Source organism: Echiichthys vipera (assembly GCF_963691815.1).
Source record: "Echiichthys vipera genome assembly, chromosome: 10".
Classification (NCBI taxonomy): Eukaryota; Metazoa; Chordata; class Actinopteri; order Perciformes; family Trachinidae; genus Echiichthys; species Echiichthys vipera.
Window position 1 is genome coordinate 31,009,523 of NC_139835.1, and position 19,848 is coordinate 31,029,370.

Here is a 19,848-nt window from a genome sequence, read left to right on the forward strand (position 1 = left end):
ACAGACAGACAGACACACAGACAGACAGACACGTGAGGGTGAAGCTCTTCAGAAATTAGCCCTCTGGGGCCGTATCTTTATAAAGTTGTACTCCATCAGATTTGAGATGTGTTGTTTCTAGCGGCCTCTGTGGCGGTCAGGTGTAACTGCAGGTGCGCCTGTTCTTCCAGAGCCTCCATCTTGTCACGTTCATGTGTTTTGATTATTCTGTTTCTAGTTTTTACGTTTTGCTCTTTTTTAAACGTTATTGAAACACATTCACCTCTCTACTTCCAGTCCGTCCCCTAAATGTCCCCCTCTTAACTCCATACACACACACACACACACACACACACACACACACACACACACACACACACACACACACACACACACACACACACACACACACACACACACACAATCCTGTTATACTTCTGCCCTTACTACAAGCCTGACTCAAGTTCAAAATTCACGATTTATGATTACAAACGCAGCATAACTGACCTCGGCTGACAGAACCACCGCTGTCAGCAGCGTCACTAACCTGGCTGCGGATTTACATCCAGCCACATTAGTGGGTTATAAGATCAATAAACATTGCTCTAACTCAGTCTTTGATCTGCCTTCGCTGATTGAATTCAGCATTTTGTCAGGGTCAGGGGTCATGGTTAGGGTCTACATAAGCCTATTTGCTGGGGAATTCGGCACTGATTCTGGTCTGATCTGGTCCAAACCTACAGAAAAGGACGGGGCAACTGTTCTAACTTTATTTTGTCTCCCTCAAAAGAACGAGCCGCGGCCGCCCCTTTGCAGACGGCGGTGAAAAACTGCATTTAGAGCCGACATATTTCACATCTTTCACTGCAAAAGGAGAGTTAATTTGGACCAAACCAGAGAGTTTTGTTTGTTTTACTTAGTTTCTGTCCAGTTTGAATGAAGTTTTGACGAGTTAACGAGTTTATTAAACTTACGTCTTAGTTCGATGAAAGAGAGAAACTTGAATTCAGAAGGTTTACGGTAGTTTTTTCCTGTTTAAATATGAAAAGAAGTGTGAGAATGTCTTTCCTTGACACTTTGTGAGTTTATTTTGTGTTAGCTTAGTGAACGTGTCGCTCTAACACGCCTCCCAGCTGACAGTGATTTGGCCCCTTATCAGGTTAGCACAGTGCTGGAGGACGCAGCCTGTAATCATGTGTGTGTGCACACGCTGCCCAGAGCTGAAATATGGCTCTGCTTTAACGCCCTGTGTCTTCCACCGCGTCTCCGAGGGATTCACACCGACTCGTGTAAACACACAAGAACATCAAAAAAGCATCTGTGTTCTCAGAACTTCTACCCCCCGAGGATAAAGTTAACTGGATTGCTTCGGCTCACGCATCAGCGCAGCGTTATCGCCAAATTATTCATATACCAGAAAACAAACGTTCCAGTCGTGCACACACATCCCCCCCCCCCGCAGTTTTACACGTCTCCGTCATGAACACAATGAAAACGCAGATGCTGGTTAGCCGTCAGACTGTGTTCTTTAATTGGGGAACGAACAGCGTGTGTGTGTGCGTGTGTGTGCTTGTGTGTGTGTGTGTGTGTGTGTGCGTGTGCGTGCGTGTGTGTGTGTGTGTGTGCGTCTACGTTGAGGTGGTGCTCGCCGGGTCGGTGTTGTTGGAGGGAAAGCTGAACACGTCCCTCAGAAGGGAAGAGTAGTGGACGTTCTTTACTGCGGCCCCGCCGGCATCGAACCTCCCGCTCACATCGAACTGCAGACAAAACAGGAACACACAAGTCGCTGCAAACCTCCGAAATGCATTAAAATCAGCTTTTCAGTCTCCACTTTGACTGTGTCGCCCTCCTTTGTTATGGTTCCTGTGATATATCCCTCCTTTATTATTCCCTCTTCTGTTTTATGTCCTTTACACAAGTGGAGAGGCACTTAAAGTTGGCAGTGTGTAACAAATGTGCAATGTAAATAACGCGGCTTTGCTGAAAAATGATGGTTGTTCCTAACCTCCATTAGACTGATTAAACCTCCCAAAACGAAAATAACCTTGTCTCAACGTTAGAGGACGAATGCATTCGGCCGTTTCTTTACAGCCGGCTTTTTTGAATCGGCACCAAGATTGTTAAAACTAATGAGCGGAAACCAAGAAAGGAAATAACAGAGGTGATGAGAGAACTGGCAACAACAACCAGCACACGGACCGCAACATCGTCAACATGTCCTTCCTGTCGGGTCCTCACTGAGACACTTGTGGCTCCTTCGGGGGTGCATGAGGTTCGGTGGTCGTGTCAGTTTTTTTGGGGGGGGGTTCCCCTCAAACTACACCGACACTACGTCTTTTACTATGTTTAGTTACACGCGACGTTGGCGTTTCTGAGCCTCTAAAGTGGCGATGTTTGGAAACGCTTCTGAGCCCGCCGCCTTCACAGGCGCAGGGTTGACCGACCATGTGAGCCGCAGCTTCATTTCACAGAGAAAGAGAGAAAGAAAAGAGACAGAGCGGCTGAACGACTGTGCTACGTTTCACCCCCAGAAAACGCATCAACCCCGTTGAAAATGAATGGAGAGACTTTGCAGAGGCTGATGCTCTGTGAATACGGCCTCATATTAGTTTGAAAACTCATGGGTTGTGTTTAAGGGCGCACTCCCACTGTGCCTCCGTACCGTGCCCAAACAGGTTCCACGGCTAAAGTCTGGTTCCTTTGACCAGTGTGAGTGCAACCGTACCACGTCTAGGAGCGGCACGCTTGCCGTCCACGGCCCGTTTGGGAGAGGTGGGCTTTTGTAAAGCACGTTTGCACGTGTACGAGCACGAGCGTGCGCACGTGTACGAGCACGAGCGTGCGCACGTGTACGAGCACGAGGCCTACGGCGGTTCTGAGGTCATTTCCTGTGCGCCTGTTGGGACGTAGAAAAAAGAAGGAGGGACCATGCGCAGACATTTCAAACAATGGCGGTGAAAGGTTCACGTTGGTGTGATGCGGAGGTGGAGTGTTTACTGCAGATTTGGTCGATGAAAAGATTCAAAAACAGTCGACAAGACGCACAAAAACTCCGAGGTCTACGGAAAGATCTGGAAACAAAGCCACGCATCGCCATGATGTCATCAATGCGTGTGACGTGTTACGGCGTGATGACGTATAGGCAGCAAGAAGCATTCTCCGAGGCCCAGGTAGAGTGAGTACAAACGGGCCTGGAGGGGGGGACAAGGACCCTAAAGCACAGGGCACGGGACGGAGGAACAGTGGGAGTGCGCCCTTAATCTAGACGGGCAGAAACGTAGACGTTTGTAAAGGAGGACGCAGACGCCCGCGTCATTCAGTCTTATCAGTGAGGTAGGCTGACAGACCTGACTGTGATTTCACCCTGACTGTGTGGCTGCGCACACACACACACACACACACACACACACACACACACACACACACACACACACACACACACACACACACACACACACACACACACACACACACACACACACACACACACACACACACACACACACACACACACACACACACACACACACACACACACACACACACACACACACACACACACACACACACACACACACACACTTAGCCTCCCTTTGTTGTCGTGCCATGGTGGATATCTCTCCTGTTCACCTGTTTCTGCTTAGATCTGAAACCGTGCTAAATCAGTGTTACACAGGAACGATACAAAGAGAGAGAGAAGTCTACTTCCTTCCTGACCACCTCTGTCTGTGCGTGTGTGTGTGTGTGTGCGCGTGTGTGTGTGTGTGTGTGTGTGCGTGTGTGTGTGTGTGTGTGTGTGTAGTAATAAATCGTCCTCTCGTCCACTCCCTTGATTCTGCTGTTGGCTCACTCATCCACTGAGTCATCCCAGGTACGGGCTGAGATGTAGATTGATTTTTCACTTCCAACTGTTTAGAAATCCGCGCACACGCTGTGAAATCACTCACTGGGATCTCCTGACTGGCTCTTCTCTGCTGCTTTTCTCTCACACGTCTCACTGCGGGTTGCTCTCCCTTACCTTTAAGGTGTCTTCGGGCATTACCGGAGGGGCGAGGTGCTCTAACCAGTTGATGCCGGCCAGGAAGGCGTGGTAGTCGATGTCGTCCCCGTGTGCAAACCTGCAGCAGACGTGCGTCCAGATCAGAAACAGGTGCAAACTCTTTAGAAGCCTCAGAATAACAAAGACGACAGTTCCCTCTTGATTAGAGCGAAGCTGCTTCCAATGCATCATTTTTTCAGTGGTATTCAGTCTGAATATTGGTTCAGGGATTTTTTCCGACCGTGCCAAGAAAGATTTCTGGGAAAGGAACTGGGCGATACTTTAAAATGATTGTATGAGTCATTCCAACAAAGAAACCGAAGCCAGCTTCACTTAATGGTCGTGTAGAAACTCCTGTTAACAGTTTTAAGTTACACTTTAATTATCTCACTGTTGTCGTGTGTCTTTTACATTCATCACGTCACGTTTCGTTGCTCTGATTGGTCGGAGATCGATCTCATTTCCCTCCGCAGCGTTAATCACACCCCGAGGAAATCAGACTTGAACTGAGAGGTTACGGACTAATTCAGGCGACGGTACGCTCACCTAAATTGTCGATCTAAGAATAAACTTTCAGGATTGTGCCAATGGCAAGAGAAAAAAGTTGGCAAACCCCAGAAGCCCTTGACTCAACTTTTTAGAGAAAGGACGAGGGAGAGAGAGAGAGAGGGAGAGTGAGCGAGGAGTGTCCTGGCAGATGACTCGCACCCTCTCCTCAGCCAGTTTAAGCACTTTTCCCTCTGGCAACTGAAACTGTGTTTAAGAAGTTCCTCAGTCTGAGTGCAGTATATCAATATGTAAGTGACTGATGAGATTAAAGCCTCGGGCAGTGACAGGAATCTTTAATATGACTTTGTGTCGTGTTAAAGTTTGTTTTACCGACTGCTTTTCGGCCTTTTATGTAGTTGTTTCTTGTGTTTGATGAGCCGAAGACAAACGTCCGCAAAGACGTATTATTTTGAGAATGCAGTGGGAGCTCGGACCGTTCCGCCCTCGGCGGTGTGGCGACTGGCGGGCTCTTACTTGCTCAGCAGACCTCCGAGCAGACTCTCAGGCAGGGGCAGCTGGAAGGCCTTGCAGATGGTCCTGGTCTCTTTGGTGGAGAGACGGCCGGTTCTAGAGACACAAAGAGAAGCAGAAACATGGGTGTCCAACATAACGGGACAAAAAGCCAAGTTAGGAGACGACGGGTTTGGACCCACACCTGGCTGTGTTTGGACCCACACCTGGCTGTGTTTGGACCCACACCTGGCTGTGTTTGGACCCATACCTGGCTGTGTTTGGACCCACACCTGGCTGTGTTTGGACCCACACCTGGCTGTGTTTGGACCCACACCTGGCTGTGTTTGGACCCACACCTGGCTATTTATAGTGGGTTATTTGAATAAAGCTCTACACTACTACCACTACTACTGCATCCACACGACTACATTTTTATTCTAAAACAATATTCAAAATAAATCCATCCACACAAGATACCAGGGCTGCCCAGTCCTGCTCCTGCAGAGCCACTGTCCTGCATGTTTAAGTTTCTCCTGCTCCAACACACCTGAGTTTAACTATGTTCAAACTGTGACGAGCTTCAGCTGCTTGATAACGAGCAAATCATTAGACTCAGGTGTGTTAGCACAGAGAGAAACCTAAAACATGCAGGACAGTGGCTCTCCAGGAGCAGGACTGGGCAGCCCTGGCCTATACTGTAGTGATATAAAAACAAACGGGACAGGAAATGGGTTAGCGTGTCCAGCGATGCAACTCAGCTCCACTTTATTTTTCAGGCCGAGAGCCAAACACATAACACCAGCGGTAAAACCCCCGCAATACCTCCGCCATACGGCAACTCAGAGGGACACACCTCCTGTCCGCACATAAACACAGAACAGTCTGTAAGTACAGTCAGTCAGCCTGTAAACACGCCACGTGACCATTGTCGTTTACTGGCCGTGTGTGACGGGCAGGTTTCAGAACGTTTCAGACCTACGCGTTGCAAGTAGTTGCAAGTTTCAACTCGTCTCGTTGCGGATCTTTGGTCTGAAGCGGGCGTGAGACCACAGTTGTTGTCCTCAGTGACATCAGACAGTCCACAGGTTCATTCTCATCATGCCGTCTTCATTACAGAGACAATCTGACACGAACTAAGAGTGTCAACACACACACACACACGCACGCACACACACTCACACTCACACACACACACACACACACACACACACACACACACACACACACACACACACACACACACACACACACACACACACACACACACACACACACACACACACACACATCGGTCTGCTTAACCTTGCTCTGACTGTTGTTGTTGATCCTTTTCAACAAACCCAGCACACGTTCAACGTGATTTACAGGGGGTCAAACATGCACACCACCAAATGGTCCAACCCAACCCTCTGGATGACGCTGTAGAGTAACTGATTAAAGCTTTTCAGTAAAATGCTCTTCCCATTTGTCACCTGGGGACCTGCCGTCCTAATGATAGTGTTACTTCCTGTGATGGGTATTATAGATCCCACACGCTCACATACCGGCTGCACACCGTCGAGTTAGTGCTCATGCAGCAGCAGTCACTGGAAAAGGTCATGAAGAAGGATAAAGAGCAGTTCCTGTTTCTCTGCAGGGGTAAAAAGTAAATGAGTGTGTTCACTGATCCTCTCAGTGCTCCAGGAATAACTGTCGCTGAGTATCGAACGATATGAACGTTTCATATCGTTCTGATCATCCTGACCAGAACGATCCACAATATTATTCCCATAATCATCGACGTGTATTTAAAATAGCTCTAAAAATACTGGGATCACTTTGTCTCACATTTATTTAAGAAACAAATATTTTTACAGAGTCACAGATGGGACACTTGTGTTTTTATGTGAAGACCATTCATTCATTCATCTTCAACCGCTTTTCCATAAAAAATAACATAAAAAATAAATTCTACTTGGTTTGAACAGTAACTTATGGACTGTGGTCAAATGAATGTCCCTGTTATAACTGCAGTCAGTTAAAGTGTAATGGACATTCATCACGATTAACTCGTCATGAGTGTTTTTAATCGCGGTCTGTTCTGAGAACAGAGCGGACGAATCAAGTGTTGGCAGGTTTGAGTGAACGTACGTCTGTTTCAGGTCGCAGCTGAGAGATGAAACAGCATCAAAGCCGTCCTCTGTTGAGGCGACGAAGGCCCCGACACAAGACGGGCTTTGAACAATGCCATGTCGTGAACATGCGTCACACAGGCGGGGAGAGGGACACACAGACAGGAGGAGACCATAAAGTCCTGGTGTGTCCTCTGGCCTGCAGAGCCTCAGTCAGGTCTTTGGAGTCCATCTGGTTCCAATGCTCCACTCTCACACCGCTGGAACGAATCGCTGCTCTGAGGTACGGGGGCCACTGACTGCACGATTGATGTCTTGTTGTGACGCTGCCCGTGTGTGTGTGTGTGTGTGTGTATGTTTCTGTTGCAGTATTACAAAGCTAACATCTGTGTGTGTGTGTGTGTGTGTGTGTGTGTGTTTGTGCAACCGCCTACTTGTGTCTGTCACGGTGTGCGAAGGCTCTGGCCATGTCAGGGAGATCTTCAAAGTGCTTCTTCTTGAGGAGGTCCTGGGCCACGGCCAGCATCAGGCCCACGTCCGCCTCGGGCCGCTCGCGCTCTGAGAAACACCGGCCCAGCACCAGCGCCTCGTGCTCCGACAGGCCGCAGTCCAGGCCGGTCAGCAGGCCCCTGCGGTGCACACACGCACATACACGCACGCACGCACGCACAAACACGTGAATAACATAGCACTCAAAGACCACAGGACATACGTTCACCACAGCTCACAGTGCTCGTGTTCAATAAGTACAAAAGGATGTGTCACATTTGGATCTCAGCAGCTTTAACACCATCTAAGCCTCATGCAACTTATTTGATTGGTTCTTGTTTTTGTTGTTTTGCAGTGAAAAAGGACGAATCTCGTGTCCAGAAGGAACATTCGACAAAGTCACACAATTTGCATATTCATAGACTTCGGGATTTTTAACGAGGTAGAAAAAGTAAATGCATTTTAATGTGCAAATTATACTTGTAGTAAAAAACAACAGACACAAATTATTGCTCCGAGCAGACTATTAAAGAAATCACACTCTTGCCAAAATTCATGCCAAACGCATTAACGCAGCGAAAGTGATGGAAAACTGAAAGAGCCAAAAAATGTCCCGAGTGCTGCACGAGTTAAATTTGAGTCATTGCCCCAACTGAGTAGACTCATCCTCCTCACTTCAGTACGTGTGTGTGTGTGTGTGTGTGTGTGTGTGTGTGTGTGTGTGTGACAGATGTACCTGAACGACTCATAGGGGATGAAGCCTGTGTTGCCGGGGTCACTGAGAGTCAGAAACTTCCTGATCTCGCTCTGCTTCTCCTCCGGAATGGACCGTAGTTTGCTGAGGATGGTTCCCACGTTGGCTTTGGGGAACTTTAGACAATTACACACAAACATGGGATCTTTAATCACACATGTTATTAAGTTACAACAAAGAGTAAAGGCTGTGTGGTCCTGTTCGCTCCAAAGACCGCCACCCCAAACTTGTGTTAGCACCCTAAAGTATGGGTCCACCACACTAAAGGTTGAATATGTAGAATCTTAATTTAAACCTATGGTAGCAGCCAATAGCGTTGGGCGTTGCTGGTGGCCAGGGTTGTCTGTTGTTGGGTGCAGCTACTGTAGGCTGGCACTGGGTGAAATGGAGTTAGCCAATCGTGCAGCTGCTTGGGAGCCTCAGTGAAGGGGGCGTTCTTTGTCCCAGCAGCTGAGTGAGCGGAGACGGGCAACAACCAGAGTCACTATAGGCCGAGCATTCACTCCATGGACTGAGAGAAAGGAGAGGAACGCCATTCAAACGCACGCCCACATGGCTACGCTGCTCCTGGATGCTAACGTCACTTTCATCTGCACTTAGCTGGAACGGCTAACGCTAACGGCTAACGCTAACTGCCAGTCAAACTCCTGTAATCCTTGTTTTGATGCTGTGATTTTCTGGAGGGGACGGGTTCAAACAGGATCAAACAGACTCCGGTCTCCTGGAGCTACTGGGCCGGGTCTGACCAACCTGGCAACCCCACTGCTGGACTTCTTTTTTGTTGTTGAGACTACGATCTTGAAACACTGATTGCTCATTCGCCATATTCAACCTTTAAGAAAAGGAAACCTTTGAAGCGTCCCCCCTTCCGTTCCCTCCCTACCTCCTCAGCATGCTGCTCCATGTAGTTGAGGGTGTATTCATCAGCATCCAGAAGCTGGAAGTGCTTGCTGTTGAGGCAGAGGGTCGCTCCCACGTACAGATCCGGAGCTGTAAAGTACTCCGACATCTCGCTCTTAAACAGCTCCTGGCCGGGCTTCTTCACACGACCACGCTCCAGGAACTTACCACCGAGCACGCCTGGGGCAAGACAATGGCGATGATGATTTGATCGATATCACTGAAAATCAACTTCACACGTAACGTCACACGCTCTCTCCACAGTTTGAAAGCACTGGCCTCTGTTTTCACATCATGTCATAAATGTGTTATGTCATTCAAATCTCGTTTCGCATCATTTCAGCGGCTGGTTCTCTCATTTCGGAGCCGTGCTGAATCTGTGACATGCTATTCATCTTGCACTGTAAGAAGCGCTGTCAGACACTGATTTACACTGATGAGTGATGAGTCTCCGTTCATGAAAAAGGAGGTCTGGGAACTAAATGTCATCTGTTTTTGAGGGATTCTGCGACCCTGTTTTCAGATCTGTTTTTTAAATCCGTCCTGAGTGATCCGATCCAATCAGGAAGCTCCGTCAGCGTCAGTTCTCTGAGTGTCCACTAGGGGCAGGTTTCATAACAGAGCAGTTTCTCATTGAGCCCCATGTTAAACAGGCCGTTTACACAGCATCATTAAAGCTGTTTAAGGACAAAAGAACATTCTAGTCTGTGTGTTTAGATCAGATCTCCTTGACAACACTGAGGGGGAGGGGCTAGTTTTTATTTTATTGAATATTTATTTTATTTTCCATTTTTTCATAGAGTCTACGCTCTCAGTACAGGTGTGAATGCACCCAGGACGTATTGAGATCAGATCACTCAGACCACATTCAGATGTGGTCTGGGCCTAAGTCGACGATGAAGGACGGCCTCTTACGTCCTCATTCACCGTCTTTGTCCACCACGTCTCAGGGCTCACTCACACTGTGCCTCCGTACCGTGCCCAAACACGTTTCACGGCTAAAGTCTGGTTCCTTTGACCAGTGTGAGTGCAACCGTACCGCGTCTAGGAGCGGCACGTGATGACGTATAGGCAGCAAGAAGCATTCTCCGAGGCCCAGGTAGTGTGAGTACAAACGGGCCTGGAGGGGGGGACAGGGACCCTAAAGCACGGGGCACGGGACGGACGCACAGTGGGAGGGCGCCCTGAGCTACAGGCATCTCTGTTTAGAAATAAATATCAGAATTTTGAAAATATTTCTCATGAAAGTGAATCATGTGGATGTTATTGTCAGACGGTCTGTGTTTGTTCCCCTGCACACACTTATCAGTTCTCTGGAGCTCTGAGAGTCGGGACTGCCTGGAACAGAGAGCAACTGGGAGCACAGGTGGATAATACTGTAACCTTATTTTTAGGGTCGTAAAATGTAGCCAAATTCAGACTTTTGGATAATATTCAACAGCAGATATTGCTGTTCTTTGTTTGTGACATCAGCTGTTGTTGTTTAGGAGACGGAGAGGCTGTAAAATGGATATGCCCTTTTTAATTCATTCAATTTAATAAAAGTAACATGTTTATCTGCATATAGAGCAGGCGAGTGACATGAGATCACAAGAGGTCACTAAAGACACACGGAGACGGGACCTGACTGACGTGGAGACGCGTTCTGCTGCAGGTGTGAACGGACGCAGTGAGAGCGGAGCGTTGTGATCGTATCACTGGGGACGGACGTAAAACCAGGGGAATCTGACGAACATATGTTTACCGGGAGAGTCACAGATTTGTTTCTCAGATGAAGATTTACCCGAGTTCTTCTGCGGACGTTCGAACACACTGATGGAGTCGTCGCAGAGGAAGAAGGAGACGACGAACACTCTGTCTCTGTCCACTGGATCGCTGGTCACCATGCTGGCACGGAAATTCAGCACATTGCTGTTGAGGCCGCATCTGGGAGGACATACACACGGTAGAGTTGGGGGCTGCCGCTCACACACACACACGCACACACACACGCACAGACATTTCTGTGTGTCATTAGACGATGACTCATCCAACCTGTCCTTCTCCATAAACTTGTGGAAATCTTTCTGCGGGGGCTTGGGGAGCAGGCCCTGGCAGGAGCTCAGCGAGTCCTCCTCAGAGCCAAAGCCGTTGTAGGGGGGCACAGACTTCTGGTGCTTAGGGGCTGAGGGGGCTTTGTACCGCACCGGGGTGAAGTCCTCTGAGAGGGAGAAGGAGACAGAAAAGAGAAAACACTTAAAAAAAAAGAAGGAAGAAATGCAGGAGGAGAGCTGGAACGATCAGAGGGCAGCAGGTAATCCATCCGTGCAGGAGCACAGCAGCCCGGGTCTGACCTCTGACTGCCCAGAGTCAGACGGGACCCTCCATCACCGGGGGGGCTCCGCCTGCTTTCCTACTGTGACTAATGCGGCGAACCACAAAACATGCCCAGGGTGGCAGACACATCCCGGAGCAGCTTGGGTTTCTCCTGCTGGGGGGGCGCTGTGCGACTTGTGGTCCAGGTTTAACCGTGGAGGCTCAGAGAAAACCAGTGCTGCAGGGCCAGAGGATCTGATGTCAGGGGGGCTGAGGGGCTACACTGCCAAACAGGATCCTACAACAGTGTCCTAACAGCGAGCGAGCATCCAGCTACCGGGTTCGTCAGGTTGAATTTAAAGATCTCTTCTACAAAGGAGACCTGACCCAGAACAGCAGCAACACAGAGTTTAAACAACAAACTCCCATAAATCACCACACACACACACACACACACACACACACACACAGACTGGACTTCACCCAAGTTTAAAGCTCAGTCAGTGTTTCTGTGTTTGGAAGCTTCAGATCAGCCTGTAGTCTCCAAAGTGAGTCAGTGAAACGCAAAGAGTCTTGCAAACGTTTTGCCTCAGTGCCTCCCCCTGTAGGATTCCCTGTGCCGTGATGGATAAATGTTCATTGATGACTCTAAATCGCCCGTAGGTGTGAATGGTTGTCTGTCTCTGTTTGTCTCTATGTGTCCTGTGATTGACGGGCGTCCTGTCCAGGGTGGACCCCGCCTCACGCCCCATGCCAGCTGGGATCGGCTCCAGAACCACCAGAGAGTGTTTGAGTACCACCAGAGAGTGTTTGAGTACCACCAGAGAGAGTTCGAGTACCACCAGAGAGAGTTCGAGTACCACCAGAGAGAGTTCGAGTACCACCAGAGAGAGCTTACCACAGTTTGAGAACCAGTGGTGTGGAAGGACACCCTGCACATTATTTAAGGCACATTTTAATATGAAAGTAAGCTTTATATCATACATGTAGCTGAGGGTCCCTGCTCTGCCTTTTTTAAGCTAAGACGTGTGCAGATAAGAAGCAATAGTTCATGATCTGAACAAGAGTCTCAGGAATCAGTGTTGTAGGAAAAGATTACAGCAGCTCTTACTGCCCCTAAGTGTTCACATGAATGTACTGCAGGCATGAGCATCATTTACAGCAGGGGTGGGTGATTCCGGTCCTGGAGAGCCACTGTCCTGCATGTTTTAGGTTCCTCCCGACCCTAACACACCTGAGTCTAACACACACCTGAGTCTAACACACACCTGAGTCTAACACACCTGAGTCTCACACACACCTGAGTCTAACACACCTGAGTCTGACAATAATCAAACTGTGACGAGCTTCAGCTGCTTGATAACGAGCAGATCATTAGACTCAGGTGTGTGTTAGACTCAGGTGTGTTGGAGCAGAGAGAGGAACCTAAAACATGCAGGACAGTGGCTCTCCAGGAGCAGAGTTGCCCACCCCTGGTTGACAGTGCTGTACAGATAAATAACTTAGTCTATAAATCTAAAAGCTCTTCATGGTCTTGATCCGATGTATTAACTGATTTGCTTTCAGACTATGAACCCTCCAGAACCTACAGGTCTTCTTTAATTGTTCCTGTATAACCCATAAACCAATATAACAGATACTATTGTTTTGTGTATGAGGGGTGGGGGTTGTTGTTCTGTGTGAAGCACTTTTTGTTTTACACATAAAGTCTGATTGATTGATATTTATGTGATTCTAGGTTGAAACTGAGTTGCTGCCGTTCTTGGTCAGGTCTCTTAACCTTGATCACAGCGGGACAAACGTGGTCAAACAAAGGTTTAAATGAATTAATTAAACATCAAAAGTATATTTTTGCACCTGTGTGAGAACAGCATCTTCATGGTTAGGTTCAGGCAACAAAACCACACAGTTAGAGAGCGTTAGACAATAACAGCAGCCGGGTGCAACGAGCATCAGCCTCAAACAAACGTGTTCAAGCTGCCTGAAGAGAGAGTATTTATAGTAATGCTAAACTGAAACAACAGTATAGGGTAGTGTTGGTTACCGAGGCCGTATCTGGAGCGGTAGTGGTCTTTGGTGAAGTCGTCACAGTCGGTGAGGACCACTCTCCGGCCCCACACCACCACCTCCCCCCCCACAGTCAGATCACTGTCCTTATAGAAGTCCTCAGCGACGGCTCCGGTCTGCAACACACAGAGAGACATTAAGCTGCCTTTAGATTGTGAACCTGTCTCAGAGTTTCTCATTAATCCATGTTTTTATTGAGTTCATACAGATTTTAAAAATGATTCAAATGCAATAAACGAGGAGTTCAAAGGGAAACACTGGTAAAAATGGAGCCGTGCTGCTGTGAACGTTCAGGATGTGCTTTGACTTGGTGTTGCTGAACTAATGGAGGCCTTCCCCGCAGCACATGTTGCTCCAGAACCAGAACCCGTTTCTATGTTTCAGAACCTGTTTTCATGTTTCAGAACCTGGATAAGCGGTTGAAGATGAGCTGAGCATTTCATTTTGAGTTTGGTGTCACGTCAGCGTGGCAGGGGCAGGACGTACTTTGAGGCTGTCCAGTATGTAGCGCTTTCCCTGAGACTTGGAGGCGAACACGTTGAGCACCGTGCGGTCCGTGACCTGGCCGGGCTGCTTCGCTCCGGCCGGTTCCTTCAGAGATATAAGAGACAAACACAAGCAGGGGCGGTTAAAGGGGACACACCGTGATAACACACAGCACACATCTGGAGAGAGAGAGAGAGAGAGACGGACGAACAGAGAGAGAGAGATAGACAGACGAACAGAGAGAGAGAGAGAGAGAGAGAGAGAGAGAGAGAGAGAGAGACGGACGAACAGAGAGAGAGAGAGAGAGAGAGAGAGAGGTGGACTAACAGAATAAAGAGACAGAGTTAAGAAGCATCTAATCTGCGGTGATTTCCCATTGGATGGTGGATTTCTGGTCAACCTTTAGGGCTGACATTTAACGAAAGGCATCCAGACAAACAGAGTTACTGGACTGAAAACACACACACACACACACACACACACACACACACACACACACACACACACACACACACACACACACACACACACGATCGGGGCCTGGCTGTCTTTCAGGATGAATCAGACTTGAGTCAGTAACTGGAGGAGAAAGCCGAAACGCTTGAGGGAGACCGGGTGCTGCTGCCGTGCTGTCAGGCTGAATGAGGTCTGAGTGAAGGGAGGGATGAGAGACGCAGAGGAGTCACCCAACCAGACAGAGACGAGAGGCACGGCAAGGCTTTAGGTTTGGAAGAGGGAGCGCGGTGGGATGAGCCCCTTTTTTACCCGAGGTGTATTTCAAGTAACAATAATGTCTCCAAATAAAAATATCTACGGACAAAATCCTCGATCTTAAGCCTTCATATATTTCTGGATGTGCTGCATCTCTGGGAATCATCATTTTCAAAAGGTGAAGTGGTCTCACGGCCGCAATGAGGGGTAAATTATTGGTAAATTGTACCAGGGAAGCTTAAAGGAGTTTAAAGTTGGAGATTCAGTCAGTCAGTCAGGGCGCCCTCCTACTGTGCCTCCGTCCCGTGCCCCGTGCTTTAGGGTCCTTGTCCCCCCCTCCAGGCCCGTTTGTACTCACTCTACCTGGGCCTCGGAGAATGCTTCTTGCTGCCTATACGTCATCACGCCGTAACACGTCACACGCATTGATGACGTCATGGCGATGCGTGGCTTTGTTTCCAGATCTTTCCGTAGACCTCAGAGTTTTTGTGCGTCTTGTCGACTGTTTTTGAATCTTTTCATCGACCAAATCTGCAGTAAACACTCCACCTCCGCATCACACCAACGTGAACCTTTCACCGCCATTGTTTGAAATGTCCACGCATGGTCCCTCCTTCTTTTTTCTACGTCCCAACAGGCGCACAGGAAATGACCTCAGAACCGCCGTAGGCCTCATGCTCGTACACGTGCGCACGCTCGTGCTTGTACACGTGCAAACGTGCTTTACTAAAGCCCACCTCTCCCAAGCGTACCACATCTAGACGTGGTTCGGTTGCACTCACACTGGTCAAAGGAACCAGACTTTAGCCGTGGAACGTGCTGGGGCACGGTGTGGATGGACAGTGGGAGTGCGCCCTAAATGTTCTGACTGAGTACTCAGAGACGCCGTCCAGAGACTCCGACACACTTGTAGAACAGATTCGGATCGTGGCGCCTCACCTTGGGTAGTTTGCTGCGGCGTAGGAACGTGGGCGCCGTGTGCCTCCCAGAGTTTGGGGAGTTGATCTCCAGGATCTCTATGGTGTCGTCAGCCAGGAAGTAGTGCAGAACGAGCTCCCGCAGGTCCCCGAACACGCTCTCCGTGTCGTCCCAGAGGCAGTTGAAGCGCAGGACTTTGCGGTCGTGGTCCAGGAACTGCTTCAGCGTGTCGCGCCGCTCGTACGGCCGCAGAGGCTTCATACTGTTCTCAATCTGGACAAGGGAGCGCGTGAATTAAGAAGAATCATCAGCACATAAATGGCGTTTTTAACTTAAAATCATATGATATGAAATGCTTGATGTCTCCCACAGAAAAAGAAAAACCCTGCAGAAAACCCAAAGGTGTGACTCTGACACCGACCTGTTCACGCAGGTTGCTGTAGGGGTCGTCGGGGACAGAGGTGGGCTCGTTCAGCTGCACCCCCAGTCTTGTGAGAAAGTTCCTGGTGAACGAGTCACAGTTGGTCACGGTGAACGTGCGCGAGTGCAGCACCATCCGTTGGTTGATGTTGAAGTCGAAAATGTTGTAGAACTGGTCGTCATCGGGGGGAGGCAGAGCGACACGCTGGCGACGGATGAAGGTTCCTGCCACAGGGAGCGACACAGCGACAGGCGTTACATCACTCATCGTGAGTCAGTGAAGGGTAAAAGATCATGGTTTCAATTATGACATTAAGAGTACAACATTCACAAGACGTGTGCGTTTCTTTTGATACAAAGAGGAGACTTGTTGCTGTTGCTGTCAGACTGTGATCGACTCTGGTGATGTTTCATACACACACGCATCTTCTTCCCTGAGGTTCTGTAAACCAGGAAGCTCTGAGCTCCGTATTTCCGAGGCCATTCTTCACTTGCTTCCTTCATCTCTGTGTGAATTCCTACATCTGAAAAATGCTGGGAGCTTCCGTCTTCGCTCTGTGACAAATTTGCAAAAAATTACTCTTGACATCTGTCCCCAGCTTTTTGCAGGGTTCCTCCACATTTTCCATTTAAAAAAATCTGACTTTTTCAGACTCAAATTTCCAGACTTCTCTGAGGATTTTCAGTCATTATTAAACATGTAAACACCAGTTGTTAGACGCTTATTGTGTAAATAAATGGTTTTAAAATCCAACTTTTAACATGTATGTTAAATTCTGACTGTGTGCCGTTATGTCGCTCGCCATTAAGCAATTAAAGACATTTTTACGGACGTATAGTCGCTCAGATAAGTGAATGAACTCTGTTCAACAGCATTTTATCCAAGCTAAATGCTAAAAGATTACACACATTACAACAGAGTGTGGTCTTTACCTGCTAAAGTGTCCTGAATTAACTTTTGTTATGATTTGACACTGTAAATCAAATTGAATGTGCCCTGTGATAGACTGGCGTCCTGTCCAGGGTGGACCCCGCCTCACGCCCGATGTCAGTTGGGATCGGCACCCCGACCCCGGGATAAGCAGTTGAAGATGAATGAATGAATGAATGAATTGAATTGAAGTCTAAACTATTTTTGAATGTGACAAATAAAAAATACTGAGTGTTCTCTCATGTTTTTGAGCGCTTTAGTGCAAAATACAAACTGAGAAATTAGAGAGTTATTACATGCGCACGCACGCACACACACACACACACACACACACACACACACACACACACACACACACACACACACACACACACACACACACACACACACACACACACACACACACACACACACACACACACACACACACACACACACACACACACACACACACACACACACACACACACACACACACACACACACACACACACACACACACCTTGCGGGATGCCACTGTTCTTGTACTCCGGCTCCACCACCTGGATGGTGTCATCTTCCAGGTAGAAGTAGATGTTGCACCTCCTGATCCTGTACGTCTCGTCTCGGGCCTCGGGCACGGCTTCCTGACAGAAGGCTTCAAAACACAGAGCCTGGGGGGACGGGAGGGATGGGTGTGGGTCACATTCACCAAGTTAGGACTTCAAGGTGTTCAAGATAAATGAATGATGGATTCACCTGTTTGTCAAAGACGACCCATGACGGTAGATCGCTGTTGCGTCCTTTGGGGTAGACAGAATACTTTGGTTTCATCCTCTGTCCCTCCAACAGCTCTCCTCCGATGCCCGGCTTCTCAGATCCCACCAGCATGGGGACGCCGTTGGAATAATCGAAATGTTGGGATTTGTGGAATTTCTCCTTCCCCAGCTGAAGTTCAGAAGGGAGAAAATGTCTTTACTCAAGCGCCAACATCATGTTTTTATCACTGAGAGTGAAAAAACACACTGTAACATGAGCTCACAGTGGTAATCAAGCATTATTTAACGTATACGCAGGGGCTCAAAGTTCAAGAACAAGTTATTAATACTTGATTGATTCTGAAATATTGTTATTTTTTAATATCTGCTGTGGCTATACCTCTGCTGTACTAAGATGTTTTTATCACTGAGAGTGAAAAAACACACTGTAACATGAGCTCACAGTGCTAATCAAGCATTATTTAACATATACGCAGGAGCTCAAAATCTGCAAATACAAGTTATTAATACTTGATTGATTCTGAAATACTGTTATTTTTTAATATCTGCTGTGTCTCTACCTCTGCTGTACGAGCATGTTTTTATTAATAACCACGGTGCTTCAACAAAACTGCTTATTTCTATTAAATGCCAGTATGAAAAACTGGAGTTGTGCTTTAATGAGGGGAAATGTTTTGTAGCAGAGTTTCTTGGTAAAGCCTGGGAAAGAAGGAGGAATATTTTGTTCAAAGACGGAGCTGTGAAATAATCTGTATTTTGAAATAAATGTGTTATGATTCAAGATTGAAGAAGCTTCATTTATCCTGAGGGAAACGATTGTGCAACAGTTTCAATACAAAGATGAAAGGATCAGAGTAACAATAAGCATAAAAACATCAAATAAATCAAAATAAAGCTAACGTAAATAAATCAAACATTAACTAAGTGTGACAGAGTGCAACGTACATTGTGGTTAAACGCAGGTTTATACATAAACAACAACACACAGCTCCAGTTTAACAGCAGATGAAATAAAATAAGAACAAACTAAAGAAGTTAAACAGAGTTAAAGTGAAGCAGCGTTTCCTACAGAATGTGTGTGTGTGTTATAAGCCCATGAGGGTCGGGCAGAAAAAACTAAATCAAAATGAAATGAATATATATTTAATGTTATGACCTAAAATGTCAGAAAACAGTGGAAATGTTCCTCAAAGTAAACGTTTTTCTGAATCATCCCCAGAACACAAACTGGTTAAAATTAACGATTCAATTCAATTTCACTTTATTAACAGTGTTTCCTAAGTTATAACGTGTTAATGTAACTTTAACAGGTGTTTTTGTCACTTTAAACTGTGACTGTAAGGTTTTTGTTGTTTCACACACACACACACACACACACACACACACACACACACACACACACACACACACACACACACACACACACACACACACACACACACACACACACACACACACACACACACACACACACACACACACACACACACACACACACAGCTGCTAGCTAACGTTAGCTAGCTGTTAGCCGGTTAGCTGCTATGAAGCTAACTAACAGAGCTAACTAAGCTAAAGTCCGAGCCTCCGGGGTAAAGACTAAACTAATGTAACGGTCTCACCTGGGTGTTGGGAGAGTTCCCCGGTAGAAACGGTAACGGCATCACGGCTGTGACGTGTCAAACCGGTGGGTTGTTTCCTTCACGCAGCAAAGATGATTTTTAAACGGGCTGTTATTGGTTACCATGGAGATAGGGCTGCCGTTTGCCTGAGCCGTCGCTTAGCAACGCCCGAAACAGGAAGTAAACTTTGTTTGTTGTAAATATCATAACAACAAAGGGAAGATTTAGATTTATAACATGAGACAAATAACAAATATAATATATAATAACACATTTAGATTTATAATATATATAAAAGACAAATAACAAATATAATATAATATAACACATTTAGATTTATAATATATATAAAAGACAAATAACAAATAT

The 19,848-nt window shown here is 47.3% G+C and overlaps 1 protein-coding gene and 1 long non-coding RNA gene across 2 annotated transcripts in view; one reads left to right on the forward strand and one right to left on the reverse strand.

Moving 5' to 3' along the window:
- The window catches only part of LOC310952953, a 403,897-nt gene that overhangs the window by 152,385 nt on the left and 231,664 nt on the right, over window positions 1-19,848 (forward strand). The gene's annotated exons all lie outside the window — the stretch shown is intronic.
- Window positions 1,608-19,521, reverse strand: efhc2 (EF-hand domain (C-terminal) containing 2; the record flags this gene model as incomplete). The annotated part of the gene is made up of 15 exons (XM_083921301.1): window positions 1,608-1,736; window positions 3,998-4,097; window positions 5,042-5,134; window positions 7,566-7,760; window positions 8,357-8,490; window positions 9,258-9,454; window positions 11,058-11,200; window positions 11,309-11,474; window positions 13,614-13,752; window positions 14,123-14,227; window positions 15,773-16,024; window positions 16,173-16,396; window positions 17,605-17,755; window positions 17,841-18,029; window positions 19,480-19,521. The coding sequence occupies 15 exons, from the start codon at window positions 19,519-19,521 to the stop codon at window positions 1,608-1,610; spliced, it is 2,259 nt and encodes a 752-aa protein (XP_083777427.1).